The sequence below is a fragment of the Physeter macrocephalus genome, chromosome 14 (assembly GCF_002837175.3).
Source record: "Physeter macrocephalus isolate SW-GA chromosome 14, ASM283717v5, whole genome shotgun sequence".
Lineage (NCBI taxonomy): Eukaryota > Metazoa > Chordata > Mammalia > Artiodactyla > Physeteridae > Physeter > Physeter macrocephalus.
This window is the reverse complement of record NC_041227.1, coordinates 88,988,674-89,000,207: the sequence shown is the minus strand read 5'-3', so window position 1 is coordinate 89,000,207 and position 11,534 is coordinate 88,988,674. Positions and strand designations below refer to the sequence as shown.

The window sequence follows — 11,534 nt, the reverse complement described above, 5'->3', positions numbered from 1 at the left end:
CCCGTGGGATCCTCCCGGACCGGGGCACGAACCCGTGTCCCCTGCATCGGCAGGCGGACTCTCAACCACTGCGCCACCAGGGAAGCCCAGATGTGGACTATTTTTAAAGTCTCTATTGAATTTGTTTATTGCTTCTGCTTTTATGCTTTGGTTTTCTGACTGCAAGGCACGCGGGATCCTAGCTCCCCGACCAGGGATCGAACCCACACCCTCCCTCCCCGCGCCCCCCCCACCCCCCGCCGAATTGGAAGGGGAAATCTTAACCACTGGACAGCCAGGGAAGTCCCAAAATCCAATTTCTTGGAAAGTGTTAAGAACTCTGATCCCAAGAGTCAGACTCTTCCTGAAGGGCCCTGACTCCTCCATCTTCCATCTTTACAGTCCACCCATCTTTCTCCTTCCTGCCCAGGTTACAATATGCCCTGGGAGGATCCAAGCTTCCAATATCCTGGGAACTTTGCCCGACCCCTGGAGATTGCCATCGAGGCCAGTAATGGGGCTTCTGACTACGGCAACAAGTTTGGAGAACCAGTTCTGGCTGGTGAGCCTTGGGGGGGGCATGGGGGATAACAGTCCCAGAGGCGGGGTGGGGTGAGGTGTGTGACCCAGTGAGCGCTGAGGAGCCTGGCTGACTAGACCCTGTCCCCTGTCCCTGCGCCGTCCACGCTCCAGGCTTTGCCCGTTCCTTGGGCCTCCAGCTCCCAGATGGCCAGCGGCGTGAGTGGATCAAGCCCATCATGTTTAGTGGAGGCATTGGGTCCATGGAAGATGAGCATGTGAGCAAGGAGCCCCCAGAGCCAGGTAAGAGCCCGCCACCTCTCCACCAGGTCCAGCCAGCTTTCTCCCCAGCACGTGGCAGCCGCAGGAGTGGAATTTAGAGGAACTTCAGTGGTTTGTTTTTTATCTCCCAGCTCATGTCTCCTCTCCCCAGTACAGGCTTTCAAGGCAGTGCAGGGCTTTATGCCAGTGGGGCAGGCTCAGTCTATGTGGCCTGTTTCTTCCCGGGTTGACTTCTGCATGGCAGGGGCCCACCCTGCTAAGTCAAGGCAGCCAGTGTTTATCCAGGGCCTGTTTTTATCTGCAAGCTCAGTTCAATCGGTCGACATTTACTGAGCGCCCATCGGGTGCTGGGCACCATGCTAGGACCTGTGGTGGAATCAAGATAAAGGCCAGGTACCATTTATTGAATGCATGACCCGTCACATGGCTCAGAATTTAAAAAGCAAAGAAAGGTTATACAGTGGACACTCTCCTTCCCCTGACCTTCAGCCACCCAGTTTCCCTCCCTAGCGATAACCAATGTTAATTGTTTACTTTTGTACCCTACCAGAGGTTTTTCCTGCATACATAAACAGACCCATGTGTATATTTGCCCCCCCTTTTTTAAACAAATAGCATATGTGCACACCTTTTTTTTCTTTTTGGCCTCGCTGCGCAGCTTATGGGATTTTAGTTCCCCGACCAGGGATCGAACCCGGGGCCCCAGCAGTGAGAGCGCCGAGTCCTAACCACTGGACCGCCAGGGAATTCCCCACCTATGTTTTTAATAACCATTTTATTAAGATGTAATTCATGTAACATAAAGTTTACCCTTTTAAAGTGTACAAGTCAGTGGTTTTAGTATATTCACAAAGTTGTGCATCAATCACCACTAATTCCAGAACATTTTCATCATCCAAGAAACCCTGCACCCATGAGCAGTCACTCCCCATGCCCCCTTCCCCGGCCTCTGGAAACCAATAATCTACTTTCTGTCTCGATGAATTTCCCTGTTATAAATGTTGTGTTTGGCATCTTTCACTTTGCGTGATGTCTTAAAGGTTCATCCATATTACAGTATGTATCAGTACTTCATTCCTTTTTATGGCTGAATAATATTCCATCATGTTGCTATATCATTTTGTCTCTCCATTCATCAGTTGGTAGACATTTGGGTTGTTTCTGCTTTTCGGCTATTATGAATCATGCTGCTATAAACATTTTATTTATTTATTTATTTATTTATTTTTGCCTGCATTGGGTCTTCGTTGCTGCGCGCGGGCTTTCTCTAGTTGCGGCGAGCGGGGGCTACTCTTTGTTGCGGTGCGCGGGCTTCTCATCGCAGTGGCTTCTCTTGCTGCGGAGCACGGGCTCTGAGTGCATGGGCTTCAGTAGTTGTGGCTCGCTGGCTCTAGAGCCCAGGCTCAGTAGTTGCGGTGCACGGGCTTAGTTGCTCCGAGGCATGTGGGATCTTCCCGGACCAGGGCTCCTGCATTGGCAGGCGGATTCTTAACCACTGCTCCACCAGGGAAGTCCTGCTATAAACATTTGTGTACAAGTTTTCCTATGTACTTATGTTCTGAATTCTCTTGGGTAGGTAACTAGGAGTGGACTTGCTAGGTCACATGATAACTGTACTCAGTCTTTGAAAAAACTACCAGACTGTTTTCCAAAGCAGCTGCACCATTTTACATTCCCCTCAGCAGTGTGTGAAGGTTCTGATTTCTCCAGATCCTTGCCAACACTTATCTGTCTCTTTGATTATAGCCATCATAGTGGATGTGAAGTAGTATCTTATGGTGGTTTGGATTTGCATTTCCCTAATGACTCGGATGTTAAGCATCTTTTCCTATGTTTCTTGGCTATCTGTATACCTTCCTTGGAGAAATATCTATTCATGTCCTTTGCCCATTTTTAGATTGGGTTGTCTTTTTTTTTTGGAGTTTAAGTTAGAGTTCTTTGCATATTCTGGACACTAGCCCCTTATCTGATAGGTAGATGATCTGCAAATATTTTCTTCCATTCTGTGGGTTGTCTTTTTACCTTCTTCATGGTGTCCCCTGAAGCACAAATGTTTTTAATTTTGGTAAAGTATAATTTATCTATATATTTTTTCTTTGTGGCTTCTGGCTTATAGTGTCATGACTAAGAAACCACTGCCTAAGCCAGGGTCACCAAGATTGACTCATATATTCTCTTGTAATACTTTTATAGCTTTTAGCTTTTACATTTAGGTCTCTGATACATTTTGAATTTTTGTATATGGTATGAAGTAGGGATCCAACTTCCTTCTTCTTTTTTTTTTTTTGCGGTACGCGGGCCTCTCACTGCTGTGGCCTTTCCAGCTGCGGAGCACAGGCTCCGGATGCACAGGCTCAGCGGCCATGGCCCACGAGCCCAGCCACTCCGCGGCATGCAGGATCCTCCCAGACCGGGGCACGAACCCGTGTCCCCTGCATCGGCAGGCGGATTCTCAACCACTGCGCCACCAGGGAAGCCCCAACTTCCTTCTTTCACATGTGGATATCCAGTTGTTCTAACAATCCTTTTTGAAAAAAACTGTTCTTACCCCCATTGAATTGTCTTGGGACTCTTGCCAAAAATCAGTTGGCTATAAATGTTTGGGCTCATTTATGGACTCACAGTTCTATCCCAATGACCTATCTATCTACCTGTGTCCTTCTGCTAGTAACACACTGTCTTGATTACTGTAGCTCTGCAGTAAGTTTAAAAGCAGAAAGTATGAGTCCTTCAATTTTGTTCTTCTTTTTCAAGATTGTTTTGGCTTTGTTCTAGGTCCCTCGAATTTCCATATAAATTGTAGGATCAGCTGGTCAGTTTCTTTGAAAAAGGTGGCTGATTGTGTTGACTGCAGTTCGCTTTGGGGAGTATTGCCATTGTAACAATATTAAGTCTTCCGATCTATAAGCATGAGATCTCTTTCAATTTATTTAGGCCTCCTAAGATATTTCATGATTTTCAGTGTGTAAGTCTTAAGTATTTTATTCTTGTTGATGCTGTTCTAAGTGGGTAGGCATACTTCTGCACCTTGCTTTTTTTCAGCTTAGCAATATACTTGGAGATCATTTCATACTGATGAGATCAGATTACTTCATTATATTCATGTGTAACTCTCTTTTTCGGGGGCAGTCCCTGGCGGCCCAGTGGTTAGGGCTCCGTGCTTTCCCTGCTGAGGGCTTGGATTCAATCTCTGACTGGGGAACTAAGATCCTGCAAGCCGCGCGGCATAGCCAAAAAAAAAAAATTCTCTGTTTCGGTGGCTTAGTTTTTCATTATATGGCTTATATCGTAATTTATTTAACCAGTTCTCCGTTGTTAGCATTTAGATTATTTCTTGTCTTTGGTAATACAAATAATGCTGCAGTGTTTAATTTTGTACGTAGGTGTTTTGTACCCGTGCGAATAAACCTGGAGGGTAGATTCCTCAAAGTGTATTTACCCAATCAAAGAATTTTTTTTTTTTCCAATCAAAGAATTTTGATTGCTCTCCTCTAATACCGGCTTCCCTTTATCCTCACACTGCTTCGTTCTCACACGTCTGGTCACTTCCCGGGTGTTCTGATTCTGCCCTCCTTCCTCGCAGGCATGGACGTTGTGAAGGTTGGGGGTCCTGTCTACAGGATTGGAGTTGGGGGCGGAGCTGCTTCGTCCGTGCAGGCAAGTGCCAATAGCTCAGGTGCCAACTCCATGACATCTCTGGGCCCCATGCATGGGGGGGATGTGAGCTCCCAGCCCCCCTGAGCTGAGATGTGCCATCTGTCCTCCCAGGTGCAGGGAGACAACGCCAGCGACCTGGACTTTGGGGCCGTGCAGCGGGGAGACCCGGAGATGGAACAGAAGATGAACCGTGTGATCCGGGCTTGCGTGGAGGCCCCCGGGGGAAACCCCATCTGCAGCCTTCATGACCAGGGCGCCGGTGGCAATGGTGAGAGGAGGGGTTGGGACGGAGGACCAGGCCTACCTGGTCTCCTGCCAGGTTCAGTTTGGGGAGAGGTATCGCGGATCTGCAACCAACCGGCTAGCTCTGGGCCCCACTCTGCACCCACTACACGTTCTGGACAGGCTCAGGGTTAGTTGCTGGAGAGGGTGCAGTAGCGGTTCAGACAGGGATGCACAGAATTAGGGGCTCCTTTGGAGGCTGGGAACGGCCTTTTGTTTGCCCGGTGCTGACCAGGGCCAGATGAGAGTCTCTCCCGGAAACCCTCTCACCAGGCAACGTCCTGAAGGAGCTGACTGACCCAGCCGGAGCCGTCATTTATACCAGCCGCTTCCAGGTGGGTCTCCTCCCTGAAGTCTGATTGTCTCCCTGCCCCTGCCAGTCCCACCCATCTTTCCCCCACTCCCAGCAAGAACATGAGACTTGCGAGCGCCCGCTGACCCTTCCCTTTCGTCCTGCCCCATGGATGTGCAGCTCGGGGACCCGACCCTGAACGCCCTGGAAATCTGGGGGGCCGAGTACCAGGAGTCAAATGCACTTCTGCTGAGGCCCTCCGACCGGGACTTCCTGAGTCGTGTCAGCGCCCGGGAACGCTGCCCAGCTTGCTCTGTGGGCACCATCACGGGAGACAGGAGGGTGAGTTGGCTCAGGGAGTCGGTAACAGATGCTGTGCGTAGGCCTGAGCTGCCTAGGAGGGAGAGTGTCTCAGGAAAGAGACGAGAGCACGGGCGCCGTGGGGACCAGCGTGGGGCCGGGGGCTCAGCAGGAGAAGCCAAGTGGGGTGGACAGAGCACCTCTGCCCGGCTTTCCAGAAGTGTCTATTCCCTGCTGGTGGTCACAGTCTCGTTCTCTCTGGGCGGTGTCCCTGTGGTCTACAGATAGTGCTGGTGGATGATCGGGAGTGTCCTATGGGAAGGGATGGCCAGGGGGATGCCCCCCCAACACCTCCCCCGACCCCTGTGGACCTGGATCTGGACTGGGTGCTGGGCAAGATGCCCCGAAAGGTATGTGGGGGGCGGGAGGTTTCTCCTTCTCTGGCCCAGCCCTTCAGACCATCGTCTGCCCTACACGTGCTTTGTCACCTGTGTGCCCAGCGCCTCCCCAGGCGCTCACACCGCTCTTGCCACCTGTGTTGCAGGAGTTCTTCCTCCAGAGGAGTGTCCCCGTGCTGCGGCCCCTGGCCTTGCCCCCAGGGCTGAGCGTGCGCCAGGCCCTGGCACGGGTCCTCAGGCTGCCTGCGGTGGCCAGCAAGCGCTACCTCACCAGCAAGGTCCGCCCCGCACCCTTGCTCTGCCCCCCTCAGCCCTCTGCGCCCTTCCCTCTGTTCGCCCAGCCCAGGGGTGGCTGTGGGAGCCCACCGGGCCCGGGGGGCACATGGCAGGGGCAGGGCAGCTACCCCGAAGGCCTGAGCCCCTGCTGTCCACCCCGAGTCTTGTTGTGTTCAGGGTGAGCCAGGCCTCCTTCCACCCCCTTGTCCCTGTCCCTTGGCCTCTTGCCAACTCCACCTGGTTCCGCAGGTGGACCGTTCCGTGGGCGGTCTGGTGGCACAGCAGCAGTGTGTGGGACCCCTGCAGACCCCTCTGGCAGACGTGGCGGTGGTGGCACTGAGTCACCAGGAGCTCGTAGGGGCTGCCACAGCCCTGGGAGAGCAGCCAGTCAAGAGCCTGCTGGACCCCAAGGTTGCTGCCCGGCTGGCCGTGGCCGAAGCCCTCACCAACCTGGTGTTTGCTCTGGTCACCGACCTCCGGGTGAGTCCCCTGCAGCTTCTGCCCTGGAGCCCCAGGCCTCTGGGACGCAGACGCAACCACCGCCTGCTCACCCCTCTGTCCCCAGCCTCTCCACACCACCCTCCCTCCCTGACGCGAGTCTCTGCCGCTTCCCAGGACGTGAAATGCAGCGGAAACTGGATGTGGGCGGCCAAGCTCCAGGGGGAGGGCGCGGCTCTGGCCGACGCCTGTGGGGCTGTGGTGGCCGTGATGGCGGCCCTGGGTGTGGCAGTGGACGGTGGCAAGGACTCCCTCAGCATGGCCGCCCGGGTTGGCGCTGAGACCGTGCGGGCTCCTGGTGAGCTCTGGGCGCCCGAGGGCGAGGCGCGGGTCTGTGGGCCGGGCTGCGCCTCACTCTCCACTCCTTGTTCCGCAGGGTCGCTGGTCATCTCAGCCTATGCTGTCTGTCCAGACATTGCAGCCACTGTGACCCCAGACCTCAAGTGTCCCGGAGGGAGAGGTATGGGTTCTTGCCTCTCCTCGGTGCACTGTGGCTTCACAGCCTGGTCCTTTGTTTGGGGTCTGCTTCGTGAGTGCTGGGCCCCCTCGTTCAGCACTGGGGCCGTGGTGCCTTCTGGGGCTGGTGGTCTGGGTGTCTCACCACATCCTGGGAACTTCAGTGAGCATGGCGGGAGGGGTTCTCCCGAGCCACCCATCTCCCCTCACCCCGTCCCTGTGTCCCCAGGCCACCTGCTCTACGTGCCTCTGAGTCCTGGGCAGCATCGGCTCGGGGGTACAGCTCTGGCCCAGTGCTTCTCCCAGCTCGGCGAGCAGCCTCCCGACCTGGACATTCCCGAGAACTTGGTGCGAGCCTTCGGCATCACCCAGGGGCTGCTGAAAGGTGAGTGAGGCCCCGGAGGAGACGGTGCCTGTGGCTGCCACGGGGCAGGCACCGACCAGCTGAGCGTGTGAGGGTGGGCCAAGAGGGATCCGACGCCCTTCCCTCTGGTCCTCTGAGTGAGCCCACACTCTCGCCCCCGCCCTCTCCCGACTGTCCAGGAGGGGGCGGGGCCGCCAGGTTTGGGTCCCAAGGCTGCTGAGCATTTTATTCCTTCCTCCAGACCGCCTCCTCTGCTCAGGCCACGATGTCAGCGACGGAGGTCTCATCACCTGCCTGCTAGAGATGGCCTTTGCTGGGAATTGTGGGATAGAGGTGGCCGTCCCTGCCCCTGGGGTCAACGGTGAGGAGCCTGAGGTCTAGATTCCAGCCTGGGCTGCCTGCCCCATCCTGCGGACCCCATGTCCTATTAAAGGGTGGAGTGTCCCCAACTCCTTTTCCCCTGAGTCCCTTGCTGTCTTTTCTGACCACTGAGCCAGGTGGCACCTCTGAAACCTCCTGCAGACCCTGAGGCCACATCCTTGGTCCTGCTTTCCCAGGCCTCACCCCATCCCTGACCCCTGCCTTCGTTCCTTTAGCCATAGCCACCTGACTCCACCTCTGAGTCCCTGGCAATACCCTAGTCACCTTGACCCCTCTGTTACTCTCCCAGTGCTGCCTGTACTGTTCGCTGAGGAGCCAGGCTTGGTGCTGGAGGTGCAAGAGCCAGACCTGGCCCAAGTGCTGACACGTTACCGGGAGGCTGGCCTCCACTGCCTGGAGCTGGGCCGCACGGGCAACGCCGGGCCCCACGCCATGGTGAGGAAGTGAGGAATGGCAGGCCTGCAGCAGGAAGGTCGTGGTTTGCCTCTGCCAGCCTTGGAGGGGGCCCAACGTGGACATCTTTGCTCTCAGCCCCTGAAAGATCTGCCCCCCTCTCTAGGTCCGGGTATCAGTGAACGGGGCTGTCGTTCTGGAGGAGCCCGTTGGGCAGCTACGAGCCCTCTGGGAGGAGACCAGTTTCCAGCTGGATCGGCTGCAGGCAGAGCCCCACTGTGTGGCCCAGGAAGAAGTGGGGCTGAGGGAGCGGACGGGGCCCACCTACTGCCTGCCGCCCACCTTTCCCAAAGCTTCCGTGCCTCATGAGCCTGGTGAGGGAATGTGTGCAGTGGCTTGGCTGCCCGGGCACTTTGGGGAGGAGCCGAAGGCTTGGATGCGGGGGCCTGCCCTGGACAAGGCGTCTGGGGGGCTGGGGTGGGGAAGTAACCCTCTGGCACAAGGACACTCCTTCTCCCCCCAGGTGGTCCCACCCCCCGAGTTGCCATCTTTCGAGAAGAAGGCAGTAACGGAGACCGGGAGATGGCTGATGCCTTCCACTTGGCTGGGTTTGAGGTGAGCAGGTTGCCTGGCAGAGCCGGGGCTGGGCTTTGGGCCATGGGCCCTCTGACACTTGCCCTCCCCCTCCTGCCAGGTGTGGGACGTGACCATGCAGGACCTCTGCTCTGGAGCAGTCAGGCTGGACATGTTCCAAGGCATGGCCTTCGTGGGCGGCTTCAGCTACGCGGACGTCCTGGGCTCTGCCAAAGGTGGGTGTGCGGCCCTGCCCGCTCGCTCCCCGCACGTTCCTGAAGAGCTGCCTTAGCCCCCTTCTCCCTTGACTGAGAACTGGCCTCTCGCCTCCATGAGGCTGGCCGGGGGAGCGTGAGCGAATGCATTCATTCTGGGCCAGCCGCCAGCAGGCCTGCAGGTAGCTTTTTTTTCATTCATTCATTCATTCATTCATTCATTGACTGCGTTGAGTCTTCGTTGCTGCGCGCGGGCTTTCTCTAGTTGAAGCGAACGGGGGCTACTCTTCATTGCATCGCGCAGGCTTCTCGTTGTGGTGGCTTCTCTTGTTGTGGAGCACGGGCTCTAGGCACACGGGCTCAGTAATTGTGGCTCGCGGGCTCTAGAGCGCAGGCTCAGTAGTTGTGGCGCGCGGGCTTAGTTGCTCCGCGGCATGTGGGATCCTCCCGGACCAGGGCTCGAACCCGTGTGCCCTGCGTTGGCAGGCAGATTCTTAACCACTGCGCCACCAGGGAAGCCCCCTGCAGGTAGCTTGTGAGGCAGGTGGGCTGGGTGGTGCCGTGCCAACCCCAGGGGCATGTGCCCTGTCAGAAGCGGCAGCTGCTACTCAGCTCCAGCAGGTTGTCCTGTCGGAAGGCAGGCTCGGCACAGCCAGATCTTTCTGTTTTTCAAGACAAGCCAGAAATCCTGATTAAATGTTAGGCAACTGAATAAAAAGTTTTGAAAATGCTCTGCTGCCTAAGCAGAAAACTCGTCATGGGCCGTCTCAGGCCCAGGAGTTGGCAACATCTGTTTCAAGCCGTTAAACCTTTTTTCCCCTGGCGTTTGCCCTGAACTCTGCAAAGGGGGGAGTCCTGGGCGAGTGTAATGGGGCATGCTGGGATGGAAAGGCGACGGTCCCCCCTCATTCCGGCGCTCACCCCAGCCTCCTGTTCCCTCCTAGGGTGGGCAGCCGCTGTGACCTTTAACCCCCAGGCCGGGGCTGAGCTGAGGCGCTTCCGGCAGCGGCCAGACACCTTCAGCCTGGGCGTGTGTAACGGCTGCCAGCTGCTGGCCCTGCTGGGCTGGGTGGGGTGCAGTCCTGGTGACGAGGCGGCAGAGATGGGCCACGAGTCCTGGCCGGCCCGGCCCGGCCTCCTGCTGCGCCACAACCGGTCTGGGCGCTTCGAGTCGCGCTGGGCCAGCGTGCGAGTGGGGCCCGGGCCGGCCCTGATGCTGCGAGGGATGGAGGGTGCCGTGCTGCCCGTGTGGAGCGCCCACGGGGAAGGTCAGGCTCCGGGGAGGCGGGGAGGGCCTGCGGGCAAGGGTGGGGGAGGACGCCGCCACGGAGCTGCTCTCACGTCCCTCGTCCCTCCTTCTGCCCCAGGTTACATGGCGTTTTCTTCCCCGGAACTCCAAGCCCAGATGGAGGCCAGGGGCTTGGCTCCGCTGCACTGGGCAGACGATGACGGCAACCCCACGGAACAGTACCCCCTGAATCCCAGCGGGTCCCCAGGGGGCATGGCTGGCGTCTGCTCCCCCGATGGCCGCCACCTGGCTCTCATGCCGCACCCTGAGCGGTCTGTGAGGCCTTGGCAGTGGGCGTGGCGACCCCCTCCATTTGACACTCTGACCACCTCCCCCTGGCTCCAGCTGTTCATCAATGCCCGAAACTGGACCCGGGAAGGAGGCTGCTGAGCAGGCCGGGGAGACTCCCCTGGGCCCCGTGGTTTTCACCCACGGTGTCTTTAGAAGTACCTCATATTATTTCTGTGTGTCTTGGACAGACAAGGACCAAAATGCCCAAAAAAACCTTGGCTAATTTTATGAATCTGTCTATGCCTTACGCTGTTGGATCTGTTTTCAGTTCTGTTCTAACACGTTTTGTCCTTTGTGGGCCCGAGAAACAACATGCGGTTCAGGGAAAAGAGCCTGCGGTGGGAAGTTAGGATGCCTGGGGGGAGGGGGTTCCATTGCCCCGCTTCGCTGCACCACGTCACTCATGTCACTTATCTGAGCTCGGAGGGATGTCCTATGCCCCCCTTCCTCGTCGGGGTTTAAGGGGATGGGGGCGGACAAAAGCAAGCGACTCAGGACCTCAGCGTGCTCATCTGGAAAACAGCAGAAGCTTTCTGGATTCTTCTTTCTATTTTTATTTTATTTTTTAAATTTTAGATAGAGAATTTTAATTAAATTGGCATAGTTAAGACCAAAAAGATAAAGTGGACATTGTCAGTGTATCTTCAGCCCTTGCTTTAACAGGCAAATGAACACAACTTGAAACACAGGTGAATTTTGCTCGTCTATGAGACAGTGAAGGGAGCTTCTCAATATTTAAATATATTAATATAACCCGTTATAGAAATCTAAATATAAAACCAATCTCCTACAGGGTTTGAGAAGGCATTCACCATATCCCTGAAAAATTTAACATTCCTTATTCAAGTTTAATCATCTCTTTAGAAGGGGAAAACAGTGATAGAACTTGTTGAACCAGAATTACGATCAAAATTCAAAAAGCTGACCATATTCATTTAGCCACAAGCCAATCTTATTCAAATCAGGACAGAAATACTACATCATCCGTTCACGATCTGAATTCTAGTATATGAGATCAATTTAAATATTGTACACATAAAAAGGCATGAGACATTTGTTTCATAATAAATAAGGCAGTGGCCAACTATTA

The 11,534-nt window shown here is 55.5% G+C and overlaps 1 protein-coding gene across 3 annotated transcripts in view; it reads left to right on the top strand.

The window, feature by feature from the left end:
• Nucleotides 1-11,500, top strand: part of PFAS (phosphoribosylformylglycinamidine synthase) — a 17,896-nt gene extending 6,396 nt beyond the window's left edge. For all 3 annotated transcript variants that reach the window (XM_007126621.4, XM_028499501.2, XM_007126620.4), the window contains 19 exons: nt 410-541; nt 673-801; nt 4,364-4,437; nt 4,549-4,705; nt 4,993-5,054; nt 5,192-5,353; nt 5,596-5,721; nt 5,856-5,987; nt 6,235-6,465; nt 6,601-6,781; nt 6,860-6,943; nt 7,169-7,324; nt 7,545-7,664; nt 7,974-8,119; nt 8,244-8,451; nt 8,601-8,692; nt 8,772-8,886; nt 9,810-10,133; nt 10,233-11,500. In XM_007126621.4, the coding sequence (XP_007126683.1) occupies nt 410-541; nt 673-801; nt 4,364-4,437; nt 4,549-4,705; nt 4,993-5,054; nt 5,192-5,353; nt 5,596-5,721; nt 5,856-5,987; nt 6,235-6,465; nt 6,601-6,781; nt 6,860-6,943; nt 7,169-7,324; nt 7,545-7,664; nt 7,974-8,119; nt 8,244-8,451; nt 8,601-8,692; nt 8,772-8,886; nt 9,810-10,133; nt 10,233-10,543 (2,942 nt within the window). In that variant the 3' untranslated portion in view covers nt 10,544-11,500. The remainder of the gene's footprint in view (nt 1-409; nt 542-672; nt 802-4,363; nt 4,438-4,548; nt 4,706-4,992; nt 5,055-5,191; nt 5,354-5,595; nt 5,722-5,855; nt 5,988-6,234; nt 6,466-6,600; nt 6,782-6,859; nt 6,944-7,168; nt 7,325-7,544; nt 7,665-7,973; nt 8,120-8,243; nt 8,452-8,600; nt 8,693-8,771; nt 8,887-9,809; nt 10,134-10,232) is intronic.
• The last annotated feature ends 34 nt before the right edge of the window (nt 11,501-11,534 follow it).